Source organism: Bos indicus, chromosome 16 (genome assembly GCF_029378745.1).
Source record: "Bos indicus isolate NIAB-ARS_2022 breed Sahiwal x Tharparkar chromosome 16, NIAB-ARS_B.indTharparkar_mat_pri_1.0, whole genome shotgun sequence".
NCBI lineage: Eukaryota > Metazoa > Chordata > Mammalia > Artiodactyla > Bovidae > Bos > Bos indicus.
Window position 1 is genome coordinate 80,743,964 of NC_091775.1, and position 26,215 is coordinate 80,770,178.

The 26,215-nt window shown below is 41.8% G+C and overlaps 1 protein-coding gene across 5 annotated transcripts in view; it reads left to right on the forward strand.

The window, feature by feature from the left end:
* Positions 1–26,215, forward strand: part of KDM5B (lysine demethylase 5B) — a 73,624-nt gene that overhangs the window by 26,336 nt on the left and 21,073 nt on the right. For 3 of the 5 annotated variants that reach the window (XM_070768773.1, XM_070768775.1, XM_070768777.1), the window contains exons 2-13: positions 5,290–5,367; positions 7,164–7,286; positions 8,044–8,214; positions 13,716–13,850; positions 15,606–15,702; positions 16,855–16,964; positions 18,628–18,786; positions 19,237–19,356; positions 21,154–21,312; positions 21,749–21,930; positions 23,054–23,216; positions 25,920–26,039. In XM_070768773.1, the coding sequence (XP_070624874.1) occupies positions 5,290–5,367; positions 7,164–7,286; positions 8,044–8,214; positions 13,716–13,850; positions 15,606–15,702; positions 16,855–16,964; positions 18,628–18,786; positions 19,237–19,356; positions 21,154–21,312; positions 21,749–21,930; positions 23,054–23,216; positions 25,920–26,039 (1,617 nt within the window). The remainder of the gene's footprint in view (positions 1–5,289; positions 5,368–7,163; positions 7,287–8,043; positions 8,215–13,715; positions 13,851–15,605; positions 15,703–16,854; positions 16,965–18,627; positions 18,787–19,236; positions 19,357–21,153; positions 21,313–21,748; positions 21,931–23,053; positions 23,217–25,919; positions 26,040–26,215) is intronic. The other 2 variants (XM_070768774.1, XM_070768776.1) reach the window with 2 other exon arrangements.

Genomic DNA, 26,215 nt, shown 5'->3' on the forward strand with positions numbered 1-26,215 from the left:
AGCTTCTGCGGTTTAGTTGTTCTCCAGTTTTTGTGTTGCCCCCCGGTGGGTATGGGATTTGATTTTATTGTGATGGCTCCCCTCCTGCTGTCTGGTTGTGGCTTCTCCTTTGTTTTTGGACGTGGGGTATATTTTTTTGGTGGGTTCCTGCATTGTCCTGTCCACGGTTATTCAGCAGCTAGTTGGGATTTTGGTGTTGTCTCAGGAGGAGATGAGTGCACGTCCTTCCACTCTGCCATCTTGAACCAATCTTCACTGTTGCTTCTTTTTTTAAAAAATGTTGCTCTCTTCTTTTTTAAAGGTTATACTCTGTTTCTAGTTGCTATACAATATTTGCTTTATTTAAGGGAACTCTATTAACTTGTGTTGAAATTGCTATGATGAAAAGTGCTGGTTGGCAACTGGGTGCCAACTAGAGTTAGGCTGAAAGGGTGGGGCTCTTAAAGTTCTGAGGTCATATGCTCCTTGAGAGTTGAGGTTGCATTGACTTTTTACTAGAGGAAAATTACATTTCAGCCGTCAGAACTCAATGTGATGTAATGCTTGTTATTTTTGCTTTATAGTAAGCAGCACTTATATTTGTAATTTCTATTCTCACCATAGTCCTGAAGGTAGCTATTTTTCATACTTTTCTGCAGGGAGAAGTTGAGATTGGCCAAGTGGTGGTAAAGAATGAAATGCAGACTCTAGTCTTCTGACTTTCACTATATTGCTCTTTTTCTGTCCTATAGTAATGCTGACGTTCTGAGGAACAAGTGTCTTTATCTGTTACTATTATGCTTGGTTAAGTAAAAGGAGAAAGTATTGAAAGAAAGTAGGTTGGGGTAGTGAGATAAGAACTTGAAAATGCAAAATTTTTAAAGGAAAGCCAGATATACCCCCAGGACCTTTGGTTACAGACCCATTTGAGACCCTGGTGAAAGCTATGAACCTGCCCAGAAAAAGCCACATACACTTAATTTTATTTACAATTTAAGTGCCACATATTTAAGATATAAACGTGTTCCATAGTCTAAAAAGAAAATTCTCAAAGTGTTTTTACTAGTGGCTCACTAAGGCCAGGCAATCTTAAACATACTTGAACAAATTGGTGGCTAATTAAAGTGCTTGGGGCCAGGTCTGCCCTGAGGGGAGTAAGAAGCAAAGGAGAAGCAGCACCAGCGTGTATTTGCTTTGAGAAGACTCTGAATGAAGCCTTTGTCACAAAACTTTCCTGCTAGACACCTATCAGCGTCATCGTGAGTGGCAGTGGATGCCTGAGGGGCTCGTCAGTAAGAAGTCCGTTCTCACGGTTCATGGTGATTGTGCTGTGCTGCGTACTGTCTGTTGCGTTTGTGCCGATGTCTTAAGGCTGTCTTACCAACTATTTGATGGATGAGAAAGTGTCTTTAATTGTATTTCATATATATGTTACTGAAATCTTCATTAAGGCTGATTAATCTTACCACCTCAGCTCAACAGAAAGCTTTTCTAACTTGCCTTACAATTCTAAGATAAATTCTTTGTTCGGATCCTTAAAATTTGCACTGAGGTTCTGTGGTAGTGTTGATAACATAAAAACTCTAAGAATCTGCTTTGGAACACTGAGTTTTAGCTCTGCTGGCATTGAATTCAAATCCCGTGAGTGCATTTCTTCGGTGATGAGTGGGTTTGATAGAATATATGCAATTAGAAAGAAGCTTTGGTTCTTAATTCGTGTTATTCTTTGTAAACTAATAAAATGTGCTTTTGAAGCGGAGAACTAACTTGTAACCTCTGTAGAGTATACTTTCCCATTTTGTTGATTGTTAGGTTGCAAATGATGTCAGTCTCTAGAAACATTAAAACAGCTTCTAGTATATTAAGTATGTGGGTGTTAATAGTGGATCATCTACGAAGTGAATTTTCATGGTGTTTTTGAAAAATCTTTAACGTTCTATGGAAGTTATTTTCATACTGTTCATCATTTCAGGCATTTTTCTGAATTAAATGTGCTGTAAGTTACTGTTGCTAGGTTAGTGCTGGGACTAAGGAAAGTGTTTACGTGGTGTTTCTCAGGCCTCTCTCAGAATTTGGAAGCTTCAGTGTCCTACTTAACTGCCTTCCCGAGGAATATATTTTTTAATGCTCAGGAAAATAATTGAGCCTTTAAATAATATAACTGTACTTTTATATCATAACATTTTAAAGTTTTTAAAGAAAATTAAAATGAATTTTGGCAGGGAATTGATATGGGACTCCTTGCAATCTATACCTGGTTCATGTAGAAATTGCTTTTCTAATGTTTAAAAAAAAAGCATGATTTTATGAATCATTTTATTGGTAGAGGGCAAGATTTTGGTTAGATTACATGATATCCCTTTTAGATACTTCACTGTCAAACCAAAAATTATCACCATGTTTCTAAATGGAAATTTTCATTGTTTGACATTTGAACATTAGATTCCTGTTTGAAAATTTTCACTTCTTAGAAGCTTTATTAGGGTGTCTTTCGTTCTCTGATGGCTGTTATTTTTAATTTTTTTTTTAAATTTGGGATTAGTTAATTCACAATGTTGTATCTCTGATGGCTTTTTTCCACACGTAAAGGTCATGGCTCAGTGAGGCCAGACTTTGCCAAGGATAATATGACAGTGAGCATTGCACAGAATATGCAGTTCTTTTATTGGAGTAGAGCTTTGCCCCTGACAGTGGAAGACTCAAAACTGAATGACATTTATCCCATTTATCTCATTTTTTGTAACCAGAGGAGGAGACAAAAGTTTGCAGTGATCTGAATTTAGTGAAGGAATAATCTACTGAAATAGTTTTGGTTTTAAACATGTTATACGCACTGTGTGAACTTCCTGAGGACAAACACATATTGTTTTCCCTTTGATGTGTGATTTTTAGGATTCATTTTACTCAAAAAATGTTGCAGGCTAAAACCAAGTATAAATTAAATAAGCTACATACATACAAAGACACTGCATACCTTAATTTAGAAAACTTTAATATGTAGACTTACAATGAAGTTAACTTCTGTATCATTGTGTTTTGGAAATAGGCATATTTGATTCATTGGAGGGTATCATACATTACCCATAAATCTTAATCTATAAAAATTGCAGGTCATTTGGGCATTATGTTAATCATTACTTAACATATTTGACACATTATCTTTGATATATTTTTGGTCTAACCTTCAACTCATATCAATTCAATTCAGAAAGCGTACAGCTTTTATGAAGTAGTAGAGAGCAAAGCTCTGAGCAATATCCAGTCTTCCATTATACTGCTGCAGAATATTAAGAAGCATTGTAATTTTCTTCTGCTACATTGTATTCATATAATTAAACACAATGCTTTCCTTATCTTTAGTTATCAAGGTAAACAAAAATCATTTTAATCTTTTTGACCCAGGATGAAATAGGTAGTATTTTTGTAAGTCTGCAATATAGTATATTTAACTAGCATTTAAACATTAGCTGTGGTGTTTGTTGAAGAGGCTGTAAGATAGCATTAGACACTTAAGACCTGGTCTGTAATTGACCTGTTAAACAGGGCTCATTTTTACCTTTCTCCTTCCTATTCTTTTTGGGATTGTAGTAAATAGCTTTGTACCAATGTGTAATCTGCTATTTCCTTTTTTTAAAAATTTTAATATTTAATCTACTTTTTAACATAATGTTTAATCAGGCATTGCTGGTGAGCATTTTCACTTAAGTGTTTCTATCACAAAAGCAAAGTCTTGTTTTAATTTTAAACTAAAAGCAGTCGATAGTGATAAATTCCAACAATATAAATTTGAAATTACAATAACCTCTTTCTCCCTTTTATGATAGTCTTTAAAATTTACAAATGTTAAGACAAATATTTGCGAGTTTTAGTTTTTTACTCCTTCAGTGTTGGCTGTCTTTCCGTGTTTAGAGTATCTAGATACTCATTACAGCTGCAGAGTATCTTATTGTTATTTACAGTAACCAGCATTTGTATTAACTTGTTCTCTTAATCTAAAATTATTATTACTAATAGGTATTACATGATGTAATATATTTCAGATTGTATTTAAAATGGGTAATGAAGCAAAAGAAAAAGCGCCTATCATCCTACCAAAGACAAACCACTGTTAACCTTTTTGCTCTTCCCATGTTCTATTTTTCTATTACATAGCCTGTTTTTCTTTCTTCCAAAAAACATAGGGAAAATTTCAGTGTCAATAAACAGAGCTATGTGTGTGTGTGTGACCCTATGGACTGTAGCCCACCAGGCTCCTCTGTCCATGGGATTTCCCAGGCAAGAGTACTGGAGTGGGTAGCCGTTTCCTTCTCCAGGGTTCTTTCTGACTCAGGGATTGTACCTGGGTGCAGATTCTTTGCCGTCTGAGCTACCAGGGAAGCCACTATTAGAGCTCTACAACAGTATAATTTTTGTCTTAAAATTATGTTGAAATACTAAAATAGTACATAATATAAAGGAAGCCATCGTTAGGGTGCAGTTTGGTAACATTAAGTACATTGACGGTGTTCCGTAACCCTCACCACTGTCCATCTCCAGAACCTTTTCATTGTTCCAGACTGATTCTGTGCCTGTTGGTTAACTCAGGGTGCTTCTTAACACCTTGTAACTATTCTCGTACTGTGAACTGTTTTTTCCACTTGGAAACAGTTTCATATGCACTCTCCTTCTTGTCAGTTTTCTTCTAATAGTTCTTCCAAGAACCCGGATCAATAGGTTTGTTAAGGATGATTCTTAAAGTTGGTTTTAGATGTCAGTCCTCCTTCCCCCAGAGGAAGAATTTATCCTCAATTTTAAAATAAAGGTTAATGTTACTAGGTTACAGATATTAAAATACAGTTTGTATATAATTTGACATTAATATAGCTCTTTGGCAACCCACTCCAGTACTCGTGCCTGAAAAATTCCGTGGACTGAGGAGCCTGGTAGGCTACAGTCCGTGGGGTCGCGAAGGGTTGGACACGAGTGAATGACTTCACTTCACAGCCGTTTTGTAAAGTGAGAGATCCTCATGGAAGAGAGGAGTGAGGGCCCCTTTTGCTTGGGTTGGTGATCTTTCAGTGGCATCTTTCGATCCTGGTTGGAAGGGTGTGAAGAGGGGTGTGTGCAGGCTGTGTCATTTATTTGGAGAAGGGTAATTGTACATATTTTGCTGTTCTGGTGGAAAACGGTTAAGAAACTACTACTCTGTATTTTGCTTGACTTGTTAGAAATAACATGTACTGTACTTAACCAGAGATTTAACTTCAAAACAGTTTTTCTAAGTGTGAGAATTATGAAGTTTTCTAATGAGAGCCTTTGCTTCTCTTCTAGGATTGGCAGCCACCATTTGCCTGTGATGTTGACAAACTTCATTTTACCCCGCGTATCCAGAGGCTGAATGAACTGGAGGTAATGTCTTAACCACTATTCTGGTTGCCTGTATTCTAGTATTCTAGAGGGGGTCTTCTGAACTAGGCTTTGTTGCAAATCCAGTGGCTTCAAGGAAACTAAAGTATAGCTAGTAATTGTTAATTATAGTAAAACAAATGGCGATAAGCTTTTGAAGCAAACCGAATTTCATTTAAAAACACTGATTTTTGTCAATAATTGCCAGCCTATTAATAAATGCATTTCGGTTCAGTTCAGTTCAGTTCAGTCGCTCAGTCATGTCCGACTCTTTGCGACCCCATGAATCGCAGCACGCCAGGCCTCCCTATCCATCACAGACTCCCAGAGTTCACTCAGACTCACGTCCATCGAGTCAGTGATGCCATCCAGCCATCTCATGCTCTGTTGTCCCCTTCTCCTCCTGCCCCCAATCCCTCCCAGCATCAGAGTCTTTTCCAATGAGTCAGCTCTTCGCATGAGGTGGCCAAAGTACTGGAGTTTCAGCTTTAGCATCATTCCTTCCAAAGAAATCCCAGGGCTGATCTCCTTCAGAAAGGACTGGTTGGATCTCCTTGCAGTCCAAGGGACTCTCAAGAGCCTTCTCCAACACCACAGTTCAAAGGCATCAATTCTTTGGTGCTCAACCTTCTTCACAGTCCAACTCTCACATCCATACATGACGACGGGAAAAACCATAAATGCATTTAAATCCTTGTAAATCTAGATGACAACCAGTAGAATTTAGATTTTGAAAGGCATTTGCTTTCAGAACTGTTTCATGGAGAAGATCCTCCAGCTCTTATGTTCTTCCATTCTTCTGCATGTCTTCACTTAGATTTAATAACACACTTTATTTCCCCAAGGAAGAATGAATAGCCTGGGATTCTCTAGAGAAGGGGAGTGTTTCTTCTTTAGTTCTGGGTGACTTGAGCCCTAGAGTGCTGGGCGAATAAGACTTGAGCGCGTCTCACATAAAGGCACATTGTTCATATAAATGTTTTGCTAATCTAATTTTCATACTGAACCATGTTTTATTTTTCTATACCAAACCAAACATTCTTAAATGAAAAATATGTCCACTGGAACTCTGCGGGCATTGGCAGTAGTAGCATCTAGAGTATATATTTTCAGGTATTTCACTGTGTTTTCACATTAAGCTTGAAAGATAGGAAGATGGGTATTAACTTTGACATGGTTGGGAATATCTGAATATTGATGTCAATTTTGGTCTTATGCAAGGTAAAACTCATAGAACTATGAATTTCACAATGAGGGGAAAGAAAAATGAGATAATTAAAAAAAAATGACTTGTAGGCTACAGTTAGTGATCTGTTAAAGGAATAACATTTAAGAGAGTTTGTTTTTTGTTAAGCTATCAGGACTATTAGAATTGATGCAGAACTGCTGTTGTAAATGTGCTTTTAGATTTGCATTTGAGCAAATAAGACAATTTGTACTTGGAGAAAATAGAACTTTAAAATACTGAAATTGTCAAAAGACCAAAGGGGCATATAGAAGCTTACCTGTGATACTCCTTTAAATGAAGAACTTTTCAGATGGCCTGTTTATGTTACGCAAGGACTTCCTGAGTGTGTAACTACTACTAACCTGGTACATGGTAGGGACTGAATTAAATTTTTGATTGTTTATGTGTAATTCTTTAATCAGTTTTATTTTGTATATTTTGGGACAGTTTCTCTCTTGAATTCATAAGTGCTGTTACACTTAAATATTCTAAGAATGAAAGTATCACAAGCACAGGAAAGGAGCTTTATCATAAGCTGGGTAAGAGTAAAGCTCAGTTCTTTGTCATTTAGGCTCAAACACGTGTAAAATTAAATTTCCTGGACCAGATTGCAAAGTACTGGGAATTACAGGGAAGTACTCTGAAAATTCCACACGTGGAGAGGAAGATCTTGGACTTGTTTCAGCTTAATAAGGTAAAAAAGCCTAATGACCATCTTTCTCATTGAATAGTTTTTCTGACAGCATGAATTTGATCTTCATTGCCTTAAAATAAGAAATTACTGCTGCTTGAAATACGTAAGATGAAATTCATCATTCAGTTTTATGATTAATTGGTCTCTGCTTTTCAGGTTTGAAAGCCTTATCTTGTGGAAGCATATTGCTACCACCTGGTTTTGGTCATACTTAAACTTCACAATGGTCCTCTTCGATATTCCTGTTTCTCTTATTACAGATAAGACAACAGTGGCTTTCAGTGTCCAAAGTGACCAGTTTGAAAAGGCTTGAGTTATAATTCTCTACCTTAAAGTTCATTTCAGTCCAAAGCCTGCGTTATTTCCACCTGACATGCTGCTGTTCTTCCTACTCATCAGTTTATGGAGATTTTAAGGGTCACTGGGTTTGACCAATTGCTCGAACTCTGTCTTTATCAGAGATTTCATTGCTAATTTAGTTCTTCCTCATGGAAAATCTTGACTGCTTTGGGGAACTGAGAAGTAGCTTTTGGAGGAGTACAAAAAGTTAATGGACTATGCTGTCTAAAGCAGTGTTTTCAATTTCTAGTTTAAAATTAATAGTGTATATATATGTATGCAATTTTTTACTTTGAAAATGCATTTTTTAAAAAAGATGATCACAGCCAAGAACATTTTATTTTTGGTGCCATACCTAGGCCTTAGAACTGATTTCCCTATAAATGTTTCTAATTCCTTTTGCTATTTTATTTAACAGTTAGTTGCAGAGGAAGGTGGCTTTGCAGTTGTTTGCAAGGATAGAAAATGGACCAAAATTGCCACCAAGATGGGCTTTGCTCCTGGCAAAGCTGTGGGCTCTCATATAAGAGGACACTACGAGCGGATTCTGAACCCCTACAACTTATTTCTGTCTGGAGACAGCTTGAGGGTGAGTGGGGCTAGCCTTAACCTGTTTTATTTCACTGCTTATTGGTACATGGTCTTTGGGAGGAATGAAAAGGCCTTGATTATGTATGGAGTTCTTCCTTAAAAGACTCAATTTTTCCTCTGATGTTTTTGTTCTGTTTCGAGAGTGAACATACTAAAAAGGTTGTTTTTGGAATGAATAAGGTTATGGAGGAAATAGTCTTTTGAAAACACTGAAACCTGTATTAAGCTTACTATATATGTTCCTTTCCTACAATGAGCAGTTGGTTATTACCTACTTGTTACAACTCATGCTTTTGCGTTCACTTACAATTTAAAGTATATTCCTGGTCTTCCCTGGTGGTCCACCAGTAAAGACTCTACCTGCCAATGCAGGGGACATGGGTTTGACCCCTGGTCCGGGAAGGTCCCACATGCTGTGGGGCAGCTAAGCCCGTGTGCCGCAGCTACTGAGCCCACGTGCCCAGATTCCCTGCCCGGCAGCAGCAGATGCCACCACAGTGAGAAGCCCGCACCGCAGCCGGAGAGGAGCCACACTCGCCACCGCTGGAGAAGGCCTGTGTGCAGCAACGGAGACCCAGCACAGCCAAAATAAATGATAAAGAATAAGTTAAAAAAGTATGAGGCTTTTAAAAAATGTAGTTCTGGCTGTCACATGAAAGTATAGCACGTGGAATATCTTGCTTGTGTGCTCTCTTGCCAGCTGAGATCTCCCAGATTTTCCAATAGAATGTTGATTTTGGTAAAGAGTTAGGGGACTTGGTAAGTCTTCCCAGGTGGTGCTAGTGGTAAAGAACCCGCCTGCCAATGGAGGAGACCTAAGAGATGCAGGTTTGACCCCTGGGTCAGAAAGATCCCCTGGAGGAGGGCATGGCAACCTGCTCCAGTATTCTTGCCTGGAGAATCCCATGGACAGAGGAACCTCCTGGGCTACAGTCCATGGGGTCGCAGAGAGTTGGACACGACTGAAGAGACTTAGCATTCACGCAGGGGACTTAGCAGTGCTGGACAGCTAATGGGTCCCCTTTCTGATAGATAGTTCCTATGTAACCATGTTTGTTTCCTTACAAAGATGGTGTTTGCCAGATTATTCAGATGAAAACTTCCTTCTGATTAAAAGCAAAACAGTATTATAAAAACTTCCCACTTTATTTTAGGCCCTGGTAGGAAGAAGAATATCATAATTACCCTTGGAGATATTGTGCACTAGAGCAGGGGCCCCTGTGGTTTTAGAAACTGCTTTGTAGAGAAGTAGGAAGGTATCACTGTTGCAGAGGGTGAAATCAGAACTGTGTCCTGATACAAGTATACCATCAGTGATGCTTGCATCCTATAGATTTTCACAGCATTTTTTTCTCTCTCTCGATTCCAGGAAGGTGTTCTTTTTAGCCTTGAAGAATGTGACTATTCTAATATTCAGAAAGTTGTTTAAAGATACATGGATTGTGTGAGTGCTTAGTGAACCCATGGATGAAATAGTTTAGAATACTGTGTGTGGAACCTTTATGCCTTTGTTTTATAATCAGATCTACATATTTTTGCCACAATAGATTTTTTCCTTTTAACCTTCTTGGTGCAGAAGTTAGATGAATACAGAGAAAGAGTCTCTCTGCTTTATGGGTTGCGACATTTTAGAAATAGCTCAATCTATGGACTTTGAGGCCCGTAGTTTCATAGTTGAAAAGTATGTAAGCATTTATACAATACTAGTCTGAAAGGAGTGGATATTTAAAGAACCCTTTACACTTATTGCATCTACAACACAGATAAATATTTGTTGAGGGGTTTACTGATATGTTCATTGTGGAAAAAGTCTAAAAGGGAAATAGGATGAAAATAAATCCCACCTAATCCTCTCCTCTGTTTCCTTTTGAGGCTGTCTTTATGCACATACGTACAAATGGAGGTATATTCTTTATGTACAGAATTGATCTTACTTTTTTCCTGCTTAACATGTCAGTGTATATTTTTGAAGATACAGGTTTTTAATGAATCTGTGGCATTCCCTTTTTTATACCCAGAGCTCTTATTTTAAAAAGTTACTTATTTCTGATTGTGCTGGGTTTTCTTTGCCATGTGTGGGGCTGCCCTCCGGTCCCCGTATGTGGGGCTGCCTTCCGGTCCCCGTGTGTGGGGCTGCCCTCCGGTCCCCGTGTGTGGGGCTGCCCTCCAGTCCCCGTGTGTGGGGCTGCCCTCCGGTCCCCGTGTGGCCTTCTTGGAGTGCTGTCTTGTTGAGCGTGAGCTCGGTGCAGGCTCGTTAGTTGCAGCCTTTGGGCTTAGCTGCCCCGTGTCCCATCTTCCTGCACTGGGGATCAAGCTTCTGTCCATTGCGTTGACAGGGAGATTTTTAACCACTGGTCACCAGGGAAGTCCCAATACAGACCTTGATTTGATTTCTCATGTTGTATTCTTTGTGTGTAAATTTTGTGCCCATTTCTGAGTTTTGAAAATAATCCTTAGAGGAAAGGAGAATCAAAATGTGTATATTTTTAATGGAAAACAACAAGAGGCCACTGTGCATCATTAGAGTGACTGGATCCAGAACACGACGGCCCCCGGTTCTGCTGGAGTATGGAGCAGCAGGAGCTTCTTTCCATTGTTCGTGGGGACACAGAACGGCGCCGCCGCCGTAGAGGATAGCGCACGAGTGACCAGAGAACGGAACATGCTGTTTGTCACAGCATGTTTGACACAGCCCGGCAGTCACATGCCTTGGTATTTACCCAAAGAGTTGCGGCTTTATTGCCAAAAATTGGAAGCAACCAAGATATCCTTTAGTAGGCGAATGGATAAACAAATTGTGAAGCACCCAGACAATGGAGTATTGCTGCTGCTGCTAAGTCGCTTCAGTCGTGTCCGACTCTGTGCGACCCCATGGATGGCAGCCCACAAGGCTCCCCTGTCCCTGGGATTCTCCAGGCAAGAACACTGGAGTGGGTTGCCATTTCCTTCTCCAATGCATGAAAGTGAAAAGTGAAAGTCAAGTCGCTCAGTCGTATTCGACTCTTAGCGACCCCATGCACTCCAGCCTAACAGGCTTCTCCGTCCATAGGATTTTCCAGGCAAAAGTACTGGAGTGGGGTGCCATTGCCTTCTCCTCAATGGAGTATTACTCAGCCCTAAAACAATGCGCTGTCAAGCCATGAGAAGACAAGAAGGAAGCTTACGTGCGTTTCTTTACGTGAAAGAAGCTAATGGAAGGACTGGGTATACTGTATGATTCTGACTCAGTGGCATTCTAGAAAAGAAAAGACCATGGAGACAGTGAAAAAAGATCAGTGATTGCAAGGGGTTGGGGGCAGCGGAGGTAAGCGGAGTAGGCAGAGCCCAGCAGACTGTGAGGGCAGCGAAAGCACTCCGAGTGATACGCCACCTTTGTCCAAACCCAGAGCAGGTACGTCACCAAGAGGGAGCCCTGCAGTGTGAATTGTGGACTTTGGGTGATGTGTCAGTATAGATTGATCCGGCGAAGCCAGTGTTCTAACACTCTGGTGAGGATGTTGATAATGGGAGAGGCTGTGCATGTGTTGAGGGCAAGGGTTGTATGGTTAATCTAGGCACCTTCCTCTCAACTAGGCTGTAAACCTAAAAATTCTCTTGAAAGATAAACCCTTAGTAAGGGCTGGGGGAGACGAGTGCTCTGTGAAGGAACTGTTGAACTCGAGCCTGAAGTAAGTTTCGGGAAACTTTACAGAATGAGCGGTGATGAGCTAGCACGGGCCAGAGCTTCAGCCTTGTGTCGCGCGTGTTCTAAATGTCTTACGGGATTGCTTTGCCTCTGGAGGATGATGTCCTTACAGTGTGATGATACCAATTACCTCTAAGTCCCAGTTTTGCAAACCTTTGAGAGTTGACATGTGATAGCATTAAATATAAAACAAACACATCAGATGTGTTTTGAATTGACTGAGCAACTAACACTTTCACTTGAAACAAATTAATCTCTTCATATACATTCTTAAAAGTTTCTGAGTTTGATTTTATCTTGATTCTTCAAAGCCCTTATACAACCAAGCAGACCATGTATTATGGGACTGTTCACACTAGTGGGGACTAAACCACACATACAGTATTCTGATTTCTGACCACCCACTTAATAAAAATGTCTATGAATCAGCCCAGTTCATATGTCCACAATCATACATACTTTTAGGTTTCAATAGAAAGTTTATATAATACATGAAAGTGACTAATTTAGGTGGTGGACAGGTTTTATTCCCATCTACATGTTTTCACTGAACATACTCGTAATTAATTACACAATGCCGGTGATATTCTCTTGTAACTGAATTGATGTTTCTAGATCAGATCTCTTAGAATAAGAATATTTAATGTTTATAGGTTGTGCCGCCAGTGGTAGATTTGTTACTTGTTTAGAGTATCCAGCAATCTGTAATAGTATTCGTTAATAGTACATAATATTCTGTGTTAGAAATAGACTGTGTTAGATGGTTGCTCTGTGGTGTCTCTGTATTTCTGTTCCCCCTTTCTCTTGATTCTTTTTGCAGATGTCATGAGGAAGGAGCCAGTCATGTTAGTGAGGCTGTGGTTGTAATGGTACTCGCAGAGCAGAAGCTGTAGAAGGTTATCACTTCAGTGTATCTTACTCTGAGTGTGGATGACATAACAGCCTTCAGTGCTTACGTTGTGGAAACTGCTCTTAAAAATGCTACCTGTGATGTTTGTAGGTCCTCTTACAAAGGAGTAGTATTTTCTTGAAATTCATATTAGATTCAGTGGTAATATTTTGTTGTCACTGTTTTGTCGCATTGGCATTAAATCACCCTTTTACAGTGGGCTTAGAATCAAACCAAAAAGAAAAATCAGAGCAAAAAGACACTGTTGTATGACCAGAACCAAAGTTACTGCTGTGGGCTGCCTGTGAACCTTTGCCTTGTGAGTGAGACTTGGTAGGGATATCTTGAAGAAAAGGAAAGCCTTAATATGGGAGAACAGTCAGGTGATCTATTTTCTTAATTCAAATGATAACTTTTTGATAACAGAAGGTGGCTAGTTATGTTTGAACCTACAGGGTAGCATAACATAATTTAGAAAACTTCCTGAATTCCACATTTCATTGCTGTAAACTTTTTTTTTTTTTTTAATGAGATATTCCAAGTATGGAAAGCTATTTTGGGAACATATAGGGACCTTTCTAGCAATTTGGACCTTCAGTTAATTGACAAGTTGTAAGCAGGGATAATTGCCACTGGCTCATGGGCGCCTGCTGTGGCCTGGTGTAACCTGAGGAGATGACATCAGCAATTACATGAGTTGAAGCAGCACTGTTCACCTCCTGGAAAAAAGTTCAAGGTGTTATAACTGTATTTGTGTGTATATGGTTGGTAACTGCAGACTTGTCTTTGCGTTTATGTGGATTGTAAAAATTGCACACCTGTATTTCCATCAGTAATTGTAAAATATACCCTGCAAAAATCCACTGAAGTTCTCTTAAGATTAAAACGGGAGAAATTCATCAGCACAGTTGTGTTTTATTTCCAGTGTCTGCAGAAGCCAAACCTGAGCACAGACACAAAGGACAAGGAGTACAAACCCCATGGTATTCCCCAGAGGCAGTCTGTGCAGCCCGCGGAAACCTGCCCCCCAGCCCGACGAGCAAAACGCATGAGAGCGGAGGTGAGAGCCTCGTGAGCTTGGTCAGGCCTGGAGCCCAGTGCTGGTGTCTCTCTGACCCTGAACTCTCTCATGCATGTGCTCTTCATAGGTTGAACTTTGCTGACCTCATAGAGGCATGCTGTGCGTACTCGAGCTTTTGCACTTGGAGGAATTGCACTGTTAGAGGGGCGAGGAATTGAGGAACTCTTTCTAGGTTTATGCTGCCTGGACAGTCTGCTGCTGAATGGTTAACAGTCAGAGACTTGGGAAGAATAGGCATTCATTGTGACCCTGATGATGTTGGGCAGAGTTTATTGGGGGTTAAGGCTAGTAGGTGTGAAGTTGAAGATTTTTCACTGAGAATAACTTTTTTTTTTTTTAACAAAGTGTTTAGGAAGCAGGTAGTGACCGTTGTTTCTGGCAGACTTCCTGAAGAGGAGTATGTCTGTGGCAAACGTTCGTGCTGCAACAGCAGGGGGCAGGGAATTGAACACACAGGTGAAATAAAGAGGAGCAGGAGGGAAGATTAGGAGTGAACGGCTAACAAAAACAGCTTGCTTTCAGATACTCTTGCTCTGAGAGGTTTCTCCTAGAAAGGGAGCAAAGTGTTTTCCCAGTTACCTTTTTCCCACACAAAGGTGGGAAAGCTTGGGGTTCTTCCCTGGCTTGATGGACATGTATGAAGAATCAGTGATTAACATATTAAGAACAATTTAGAACTGGGAAGCCTCTTGGCATTAGTTGGGTTTCTGAATCAGTAGTTGGGTTATTTAGTAATTATTGGTGAGGATGACAAAATCAGCCATTTGGGTTTCTGAGAAAATGGGTAAAAGAACCGTTTTCACTTAGGTGGGTGGAGACGGGAAAAAGATGGGTGACTGCGTTTTTCTGAAGTGAGAGTGCCTCGGAATAGGAATATATGGCTATTTGAAGCCCACAGGCAGGCTTCAGGTGTATTCGTCTTAAAGGGAGTTCTTGTTTGAGTACATCTCGATCTTGAAATGTATGAGACAGCCTAGTGCTATGAATGTCCAGGTCTGCCTTGATGATACATCATGGTGATGGAAGCAGTGGACATCCCAATTCTGTGTGGATGAACGCGGGGCACAGCTTCACAACCTCACTTGTGTCTCAGAGCAGACAGGGCGTTGCTTATCAACCAGTGTGAGCATGTTAGTGAATACTAGGGACTGTGATCGGCTTGCATGCTCTTACTGATGAGGGAGCCCATGACTCAGTGCTGTTAGGGGAGCAGTTATAGTGATAGTTCACTACAGGAATTAATAGAAAATTGCTGTGGAAGCTGAATTTTCCTTGAATGCAGCCAAACTTTGGAAGAGCCAGCAAAGCTTACAGGCGGATGAAATTATGATATTTCTGTATCTGTTTAGGATTTGGCTTAATGATGACTGAACAGAGTGTAAGTTGTGAGCAGAAGAGAACTGAGGAGCTTCTAGGAGGAAATACACGCTGTTCCCAGTAGGGATAGTAATGCTTCCCATCAGTCATTCCTGATCCCTTGCCTTTTCCCTATTTTTTTTTGACCTGTTAAAAGGGGAGAAGACTGGTAACTTACAAGTTTCCTCATTCATTCCTTAAGTAATTATAATAATAAAGATGGGGTCTCTCCTTTAAGGGGAAAGGGAGCTATGTTTTGAATGTCCTATTAATAGAGGTAATTTGTAAGATTATGGGGATTTTGTGATTCCAATTGGATTTTAGGATATTTCTTTCTTTTTAAAGAACATACTCATGTATATGACAAATTTTTTTAAGGCCATGAATATTAAAATAGAACCTGAAGAGACAACAGAAGCCAGAACTCATAACCTGAGACGTCGAATGGGATGTCCAGCTCCAAAGTGTGAGAATGGTAAGAAAGTTCATCCACGAATAGGAAGGAAGAGCAGATAAGTGAAAACAGTCGTTCATCTGTTAGTTAAAATAGTGGAGCCGCTTTACATACTAGTCACTGGGTTACATACTGGTCATCGGGCTGCACCCTGAGAAATACAGTCTTACTGTGTTTGTTCACATATGAAGTGACCAGAAGGTGAGACTGTCTCAGCTGTCTCTAGTTGCTCCTTTGAACTTTGGTTTGGTAACATTAATTGTAAAGAAGTGATCTGTGAGAAGCACTGGTGCCTTTGACTGAATATCTGACAGGCTTGCTTTCAGGCATGCTTTCTTAGTCTGAGTTTTAATTGACAGCTGCCTGCCTGGCCATTGCTTGATGTCAGTCACAGAAAGGTAGGTTTGGTGCTCTCTTGAGAGAAGTTCTGTATAGGGAGGCACTTAGTAATGAAGACATTATTAAAGTTGACTTTTCTTAGTGGTTGGTGTGTTAGTGTAAAGGCAGCACAAGGTAATAGAAAATAGATGGGATTTTAAAAACGTAGATCTGAGTCTGATTCTGGCTCAACCACTAACTGGTTGTATGACCTTAGAGATGTTTCTTGTCTTCTGTGAATGCCAGTTTTCTTGTCTTTGAAACAGATTTGATGCAAAGCATTATGTGATAGCTACAATAATGCTTTAGTACAATACCTGACACAGGATAGCCCATTAGTTAATAGCTAGTGTTTTTAAAAAGTCTGCATCTTTGAAACGAGAGTTAGGTTAGTACTCTTCGATCATGGAAGGATAATCTGTAATGTGGAGGAAGGCTCTGGTGGTGAACTGTCAGTCTCATAGTCAAGAACAAGAGGAATTTCCTTTCATCTGTATATGTTATGTCTTAGTCTTAAGAAGACCATATCTTCACCTCCCACATTAAAAGCGTACAGACTTGAGCAACATCTCCAGAAGTGCTCATATCTTAGAATCTGAGTGATGGGAGAGTTTGCACTTCATCATAAAGTGATGAGCACAGAGCCCTTGAGCGTGGTCACTCAGGGTGCCCCTGCTGCTGCGGTGAGAGCTGCAGGACACCCATTCAGTGTGTGCTTCGGGAGGAGGTGGTGAGGAGGGAGAAAGCTGAAGAAGGCAGAGCAGAGAAAGTGCTAACCTGGACTGCCTCTTACAGACAAAGACGTGAAAAGCAGCGTCAAGCAAGAACCTGTTGAAAAGAAAGAGTGTGTTACAGAAAGTGAGAAGGAAAAACCCAAGAGTCGAGCTAAAAAAACTACCAATGCTGTGAGTTGACATGTTTAAACTCTTCTATGGCCCAGTTTATAAATATTTAATGCCTTACCTAGGACTGCTGGTTCAGTGTCTAACAGTGAAGAGACCTGCAGAGGTGGTTTGTACTGTCAGCTCATAAACAGGGAACACGGATGCATCATGAAGATGGTAGTCACTTCTGGGGACAAGGACAGCCATATTTCTGGAGGCCGTGCCATTTAGCACTGAATAATGGTGAGCTCCCATCTATGCAGTCGTTGCTAAGTGACTCACCCGCCTCCAGGTAAGCTGCAGGTGGATCAGAAAATCACGATGGTGTTCTCCAGCAAGGAAGGAAAGGGGAAGGAGTGTGGGGCCCCGGGCAGCCAGGGCCTGGCAGGGCTGTTCACTCAAGGGGACAGAAAAAGCCAGGCTTCTACCTCAGCCCCCTTCTGAGCGCCTGGGAGCAGCAGCTTAACAACAGTACTTTTGATCTTGGAATTTGACGTTACTCAGTTAAATGTTCTCTTCATAAATACCTGTCCCTGCCCTACCACGAAAACACAGCCATCAGAAAAGTGGTTTTGTGAGCCAGTCCAGGTTTCTGTTGGCTACAACGAAGACGTCTGCTCGGGCTGCCATAATGAAGTATCACAGACCGAGTGGCTTCAGCAACAGAAATCGATTTTCCCACAGTTCTGGAGGCTGCAAGTCTGAGATCAAGGTGTCTGCAGGCTTGGTTTACTCCAGAGGCCTCTGTCCTTGGCTTGTAGATGGTCCTCGAATGGCTGTCCTCTGTGTGTGTCTGTGTGCGAGTCTCCCCTTATTATCAGGACACCAGTCAGATTGGATTAAGGCCCATCCATAGGGCCTTTTGAGGCTTCCCTGCTGGCTCAGAGGTAAATAATCCACCTGCAATGCTAGCGACTTGGGTTCGATCCCTAGGTTGGGAAGATCCCTTGGAGAAGGAAATAGCAACCTGCTCCAGTGTTCTTACTTGAGAAATCCCATGAACAGAGGAGCCTGGCAGGCAGGGGATTGCAAAAGAGTCGCACACGACTGAGCAACTAAACAAAAACAAATATGACCTTTTTAATGACCTCTTTAAGACTCTCTCCAAATGCAGTTGCATTCTGAGGTGCTGGGACTCAAGACTCAACATTTGTGAATTTGGGAGAAATGGTATTCAGCTTCTAGCAGGCGATGACTAAGTAGTTTTGTCCTTATGTATTTGGGAGAGCTTCTTAACTATCACTCTAATTAGGATGTAAAGTGGTAATTTGATACGCTTAATTAAAACAGTTTCCTTTTAACATGCTAAAATTAAACTTTTCCTTTGTAAGTTCTGTTTTTGGTTAGATGAATAATTTATTGCCTAACATGTTATTCTTCTAGAAGACTTATCTTTCTGTAAGCTACTACAAGCTGGATATTTAACAAGTAACTTTAATTAAAACACATAATTGAGAAATCTTGAAGATTACTCTGTACAGTTGGGAATGCTTGGGTATTGTGAAGTATCTCTTACAGAAGGTGAAGCATTTTTATTTAAAATGTTCCTTACAGAGGATGAAACATTTTCATTTGCAGCAGATTGAAGAGACTAGATTATGCTGCAGATGCATCACATTCTTAGAATTTCTCAAGAGTCAGTACTGCGGCTCACGCCTGTGTTTGTGCCTGTGTCATGCTGCAGGTTGACCTGTACGTCTGCCTCTTGTGTGGCAGTGGCAGCGACGAGGACCGGCTTCTCCTGTGCGATGGGTGTGATGACAGCTACCACACCTTCTGCCTGATCCCGCCGCTCCATGACGTTCCCAAGGGAGACTGGAGGTGTCCTAAGTGTTTGGCTCAGGTCAGAAGTGATAGCAGAGGCGGCCATAAAGCGTTTCCTTCAAATGTGTTTTCTTTGCCTTTGGGTTTTAGATTTGGCAGTTGATAATAATGAGGCTCATGATAAAAACTGGGGTGGGCCTGAATAGAAAGGAGGTCTTGGAAGTGACTGCACAGCTATGCAGTCAGCTAAGAGGCAGAGAAATGGTTTAATAACTATGCTTTTAAAACTTCTCATTTAAAAAAAGCATTGTATGCTCTTTGCAAAAATTCTTAGGAACTGAACAACCTAAAATATAGATGATTTCACAATAGATAAGCACTGTTAATATTTTCCAGACAAGTGGAATTACACTGCACAAGTAATTTTAATAAAACATGTAATTATGATTTCTCATATATACATATATGTGAACTATAAGTAAATATGAATATACATAAATATTTTTCCTCTCTCTCTGTTTTTTGACAGGAATGCAGTAAGCCACAAGAAGCATTCGGCTTTGAGCAGGCGGCCAGGGATTATACTCTCCGTACTTTTGGTGAAATGGCAGATGCATTCAAATCTGATTACTTCAACATGCCAGTCCATGTATGTACATACGTGCTGCTCTGATTTAGGATTTTAATAACTTTGAGGGAAGGTGTATTTGAGGATATTTGAGTTGGTTCTTAACTCTGGTAGTCATTTCATGCACAATAAAACCTTTAATTTATTGGAGAAGGCAATGGCACCCACTCCAGTGTTCTTGCCTGGAGAGTCCCAGGGACGGGGGAGCCTGGTGGGCTGCCGTCTGTGGGATCGCAGAGTCGGACACGACTGAAGTGACTTAGCAGCAGTATTAAAATTCCACAATACTTTTAAAATGCACTCTTAAGATTTCATTTGATTTCTCTAAAGATAGGCTTTTCGAGACAAATCATACAGCAGCAGTAACAGAATACTGATTAAAGGAAAACACCGGCAGTCCTTTCAATTCAACAAACACAGTTTGAAGAAAACACCCCATTTACTGACTAACCCCTGCGTGCCAGTCAATGTGCTGTGCCCTGGGGCCTGCTCACTTTTTCTGACGTTGTCATAAAGTAGCACTGTGAGCTTTACAATTCTAAATTCTCCTTTATTCACTTAGAAGCATAAGCATGCTTCATTCAGTATTTATTATTCCAGCAAATGAGTACACCAAAACGAAACGGTTCCTACCATAATTCTGGAGACTTAAGCTGTGTTGTTTTTTTCTCTTACTAGTAATAAAGTGGTATAGCAAACATTGTGTGCATCTCTTTAGTTGGATTATTTTCTTAATATTAACCCGTTTTCTCCCCATCTGATACATCTAGCTGTATCATTTATGGGATCCCAGCAATGTATGCGTGAACCTGCTTCTCCTAACATCACTAATGTTAACTGTTACTTAAAATAGCCCCTCATTTAACAGGCTTATAAATAAATTCAGGTTATATTCCCTTTAAATTTTCAGTTCTTTTGATCCCTCCTGTATTACATATCATTTCTCCATATGTTTGCTAAAACAGTTCTGGTGCCTTTTCTATCCGTGGTTGGCTTTTTATTTCACTGAAATGATGAGGACTTTGAGAGACTGCCTCTGACCTCATATCAGATGAACAGCAGACCCTAAGCATTCTTTTACATTCCTGGCGGCTCTTTACATGTGAGCTTGCAGCTGCAGAATCACGGCAGCCTATCTTTACCTTGTGGCTGCCCACATTACTCTCTGCCAGGTCAGGTGCAGAGAGTGAGAACATGGATTCAGGTGATGCGATCAGACGCATCTCAAAAGATAAAGCATCATTCAAACACAGCCAACCGACCATTGTTACCAAACAGTAGTCAGCCAGGTTGTGTTTTGGATTTCTCAAAACAGAAAAACACCTCTAATTCTTAAATCTCAGCATTTTGCTTTCCTTGACTCCTTTTACAGTGGTGGCCAGGTTGTTGATAGAGGAGCGTGAATTCTTAGTTCATACTCTATGGTTATAAAAGTGTTTTTAAGAAGATATTGTTCACATCTGAGCTGCAGAGGGGCCAGTTGTGGCACATCTGGGACATGGGCATGCGTGCCAAGTCTTGTCCAACTCTTGCAACCTCATGGACTGTAGCCCGCCCAGGCTCCTCTGTCCATGGGATTCTCCAGGCAAGAGTACTAGAGTGGGTTGCCATTTCCAGGGGATGTTCCCGACCCAGGGATTGAACCTGTGTCTCCTGCGTCGGCAGGCACATTCTTTACCGATGACCCACCTGGGGAGCCCTTTGGGGTGTTAGGGACTGTTTTTCCTCAGTCTACTACTCTGTGATACTTAGGTTGCTCACGGCCATGAGCAGCTGCGGAAAGCCACTTTCTTCTGTTCCTCACTGTTTTGTTTATAGATGGTTCCCACGGAACTGGTAGAGAAGGAATTTTGGCGACTAGTGAGCACTATTGAAGAGGATGTCACCGTGGAATATGGAGCCGATATTGCCTCGAAGGAGTTCGGCAGTGGCTTCCCTGTCCGAGATGGGAAAGTCAAGCTCTCACCTGAGGAGGAGGTAAGCCGAGCTGTGAGTGCTGAGACTTGGAGGAGGAGACAGATGCCCTTAAAGCTGGTTGGTTTCAATTAATGAAGAAAGAACCCACTGAAAAATAAGAATCCTAGATGATACAGGAGAATCACTTACCTCCCTTTGCCTTCAGATTCTGTAATTTTGGTTTCTCCTTCTGAAGAAAACCTGAGGCATTGGGATCAGACGTGTGTGTGTGTGTGTACCCACTTACATAAGGCACAAAGCTGGGCAGAAGTAATCTATGGGCATCCAGGAAGTAAGCACAATGGCCCGCTCCTCTCTTCCCCCCAAATAGCCCCGCCACCCCCGTTCTCTTAATTTTGAGGACTATTTACAGCCAGCTTTTTGAAACCAGCGGAGTTCCAAATTGTTAGCATGTTAGAGCTAAATCTTTATACTTTTTTAATCTCCTTATTTTTAGGAGTATCTTGATAGTGGCTGGAATCTGAACAACATGCCAGTGATGGAGCAGTCTGTTCTTGCTCACATCACTGCCGACATATGCGGCATGAAGCTTCCTTGGCTGTACGTGGGAATGTGCTTTTCGTCCTTCTGTTGGCACATTGAAGACCACTGGAGCTATTCAATTAACTACCTGCACTGGTGAGGAGTCCAGAGAACCTGTGAAAAGCATGCCAGCTGGGTTGGAATACTTATCCACCTCTTAACTGTGACACACCCTTTACCTGTGTCTGAAAAGTAATGAGTTTTTATTCCTTAAGATTTTTGTTAACTATCGTTGGAACAAGCAGCCTGACATGTTGAGACAAAACTCTTTAAGAATCTTTAGGAAGTCCATGAAGCCCTGAACTTGCACATGAGTTTTTGGTGGGAAGATAGGCAGCTTTTCTCTAACTGTCAGAGAAGTCTTTACTCACAAGAAGTCTAGAGAGCACCGTTCCCATTGGGTGGCAGTGGCAGCCTAGGCAGCCCCCTTGGGTGAGGGACAGGGGTCAGGGCCTGTGGTCGCTCTAGGTTCTCGGAGCCACCGGCTTCTGAGGGCTGGCCGAGGACCGACGTCTGTGCGTGATGGAGTGGGCCACCTCCTCGCGTGCCTGTAGGGGGAGGCGGGGGGTGGGATATAACTCCTCACACAAGGACTTTGAGGATGTCCCACGAGAGAAGGAGTTGGCACATATGGGCAGAGCATCAGTCCTGCTCCCCAAGCAGTCACTTCCAGCTGTGAAGTGGCAGTATTTACCATACCTCATAGGTTGTTACAGATTAATTGGTTGACAGTTTACTGTGCTTTGAAGAACAAGAGCCCTTTAGAAGTGCTGATTGCCTCCCTGGAGTTTGGTTTAACTCCTCCAACAGCGCAGACAAGGGAAGGGAAGACCTGGAATGCTGCTCTCTTGCTAGTTGCTGTCGGCACTTGGGGTCATCATCTACCCTCTGGCTCACATGATACCTTATATTCTCAGGAGTGCTCGATCCCTATGTTTTCTGAAGGGTCAGGTAAAATGGGAGGAAAGGGGGCCCTCAGGTGGAATTCCCGTGTTTAGACTTTATACTTGAAGAGGCAAAGTGCATCACTGTGTTCAGATCATATTTCTGGTGATACTTGGTGATATTTCTTCAGTGTGAACACTGCCTTAGAAAGCAAGATCTTAAAAATAGAAACTGGTGAACCATTTTGTTTGCATTGATATTTGCTGGTTGATTTTGTAAGAAGCTGCTGAAATATCCTGTGTTTTTTGAGATTGCTCTGCCTTTGCTGCTTTAGGGGTGAGCCAAAGACCTGGTACGGCGTTCCCGGGTACGCTGCTGAGCAGCTGGAGACCGTGATGAAGAAGCTGGCCCCAGAGCTCTTCATCTCCCAGCCCGACCTTCTCCACCAGCTTGTCACCATCATGAACCCCAACACCCTGATGACTCACGAAGTGCCTGTATGTTTGGGTCAATCCTCCTGTCACCCAGACTTAACTCCCACTTCTCTTTCTCCCTATTGCCCGAGACTTTATGCAGCTGATTTGGTTGTGTAGAAATAACTGTGGTGTAGTTTCATACAATATTGCATTAAACCATTGGGACTGGATCCTCAAAACACTGTGAAAAAAGCTGGTTTGTTACAGCTGATGACTTGTGGAGCACCCTCATTTTGCCATAGGAAGTGCGAGGCCGTCCCCTCCCTTCCTCTCCAGTGTTCAGTTCATAGTATATTCCTAGGCTGTGCACCATCACCATTCCTGCTTTCTAAACTATCACTTAGTTTGTAACTTGAGCTCTTCAAAGCAGCAAAACAAAAGCCTTAGAAAATGAGTGTTGTTCGTATAAATTAGTTACTGTGTTACTAACCACTTAAGTATTCTTGGGCTTCCCTTGTGGCTCAGCTGGTAAAGAATCTGCCTGCAATATGGGAGACCTGGGTTCGATCCCTGGGTTGGGAGGATCCCCTGAAGAAGGGAAAGGCTACCCACTCCAGTATTCTGGCCTAGAGAACTCCATGGACTGTCCATGGGGTCACAAAGAGTCATACATGACTGAGCGACTTTCACTTTCACTGTGGAAATGGCTAGGTTCTGTTATAAATTAGATCTAAACTTGTGTGTCTGAATCTTTCATACACCATTCCTACTTTAGAAAATAGTTTATCACATATACACGACCTTGATTTTGAATGGTGAACTGATATGGTGACTTCCTGGTGGATCTTAAACACTCTCCCCACCACTCCTAATTAAGCTTATTTTAAGAGAGAATGTATTTCACGGTCTTGAGCTTGGATCTCAGGGCGCCCACTCTAGACTGAAAGGTGCTGGACGCTTTTTCCTCTGAGGCTTCTGTGCAAAGTGACACTGTTGTTTACTGACTTCCTCTCAGTGGAAACTTGGGAGACACTTTGGGAGGCCAGACTGAAATGTATAAAGTCGGAGAATCCATCTTAGTTAGCTCAAGCCAGTGTGAATGATACATTTACAGTGTTAAGTGGAATTCTTGATCTCATGATCTCCGTTTTATGCTTTTGGGTTCACAAGCTAGTAAGTGGGGCAGATGGAGAGGACTTTTCTTTGAAGGATCATGAAATATTCATGGCCCAAAGCTTAGAAAATAAGGACCAGTAGCCATCAAAACATCACCATCACCTCATTGTTGGCATTTTCCATATTGATTTCCCCACCCCACATTGATGGACCTTTCTGATTTGTTTTGAAAAGAAAAAAAAAAAAAGCAAAAGTTAGTCCACTCAGTCATGTCCAACTCTTTGTGACCCCACGGACTATAGCCCACCAGGCTCCTCTGTCCATGGAATTCTTCAGGCAAGAATACTGGAGTGGGTTGCCGTTTCCTTCTCCAGAGGATCTTCCCAACCCAGGGATCGAACCCAGGTCTCCCGCATTGCAGGCAAACTCTTTACTGTGAAGGAATTTTAAGCACTGGGATGAGCTGGTAGCTGGCTTTAGAAGAGACCTCCAGCCCAGTTCTTTAATAATCGAGTAAACCATATGGGGCTAGACTCTGGATCCAGAGAGGCAGATGAATGAAATTGTGCATTTTAGGGACTCACAATTTAAGAGAAAAGACAGATAATGTTTACACAGACAATGGAAGGGTGGTGTGGTTTGACAAGGGTGTCACCTCTGGAGAACTGGAAAGGGCTCATGAGGGCGTTTAGGCCCAGGTGTGGGGCTCTGAAGAAGTGTAGTGTACGTGGCACAGAGTTGGGGAGGGAGGAGGCAGTCCTGGTGACAGGATTGTGTGGTGGTTAGTGGTCTTCACACTTTGCCTGTTGGAGCCCTAAGAGCATGTTGCAGCATAGGGCTGGGCCTCAGCCAGAAACTGCTTGTCCTCATGGCCGGCCTGGCTGGTGCTCAAGAACTTGCATTTCCAAACAAGTACCCGGTTGATGTTGCTGCTATTGGTCTGGGAAGTACATTTTGGAGAACCACTGGTGGAGGCGTAGGTGTGCAGGCTCAGTCGTGTCCATCTCTGCAACCCCATGGATTGTAGCCCACCAGGCTCCTCTGTCTATGGGATTTCCTAGGCAGGAATACTGGAGTGTGTTGCCATTTCCTACTCCAGGGGATCTTCCCAACCCAGGGATCGAACGCATCTCTCTCCTGTGTCTCCTGCATTGGCAGGCAGATTTTTTTTTTTTTTTTTTTTTTTTTACCACTGTGCCACCTGGGAAGCCCCTGATGTTGTTATTACATCATAATTGGTTCAGCATGATGATTTAGTACCTAGAACAGTTCGGGTGTTTTTTGGGTGAGAACAGTTGGAAAAGAGGAATTGGTGGGGGTTAAGTTTGAGGCCCAAATCAGGAAGAGTTCTATATGGAACGAGATCCTTGAAATAGAGTGGAATTTCTTTAATGGGTGGTAGGAGATCCTCTATATGATACTATTTAGAAGGGTGTGTCCTGATCCTGGATATAGCCAGATTGTTGTGGTGTAAGCTGTTTTCTCTTGAGATACTTAGACACCTGGAAGTCTGAGTAACCACTCCATCTTGTGGCAGAAACAAGTATCTCTAGGTAATACGCACCACACTTGTTTGCCTGCCCTTTCTGGAAAATCATCTGATTCTCTGTGCCCAGAGTGTCTTTCATGAGAAATGTCACTGAAAATCTCCAATTTTTGTCTCCTTAGGTTTACCGAACCAATCAGTGTGCTGGGGAGTTTGTGATCACGTTTCCAAGAGCCTACCACAGCGGTTTCAATCAAGGTTTCAATTTTGCTGAGGCCGTTAACTTCTGCACTGTTGATTGGGTGTGTGATTATGACCTAGTGAGCCTTTTGACATGTATTGTTTTTCCTGCAGAAGTGGGTTATACTTTCTAGTTGCTTAAACCAGTTGCTGCTGAGATGGCAGGTCCGCCAGTTGTATACCTTCCAGCAAGAGAAGGCGCTAGCCTGCAGTGTGAACCCAGGGCCTGGTGAAGAGT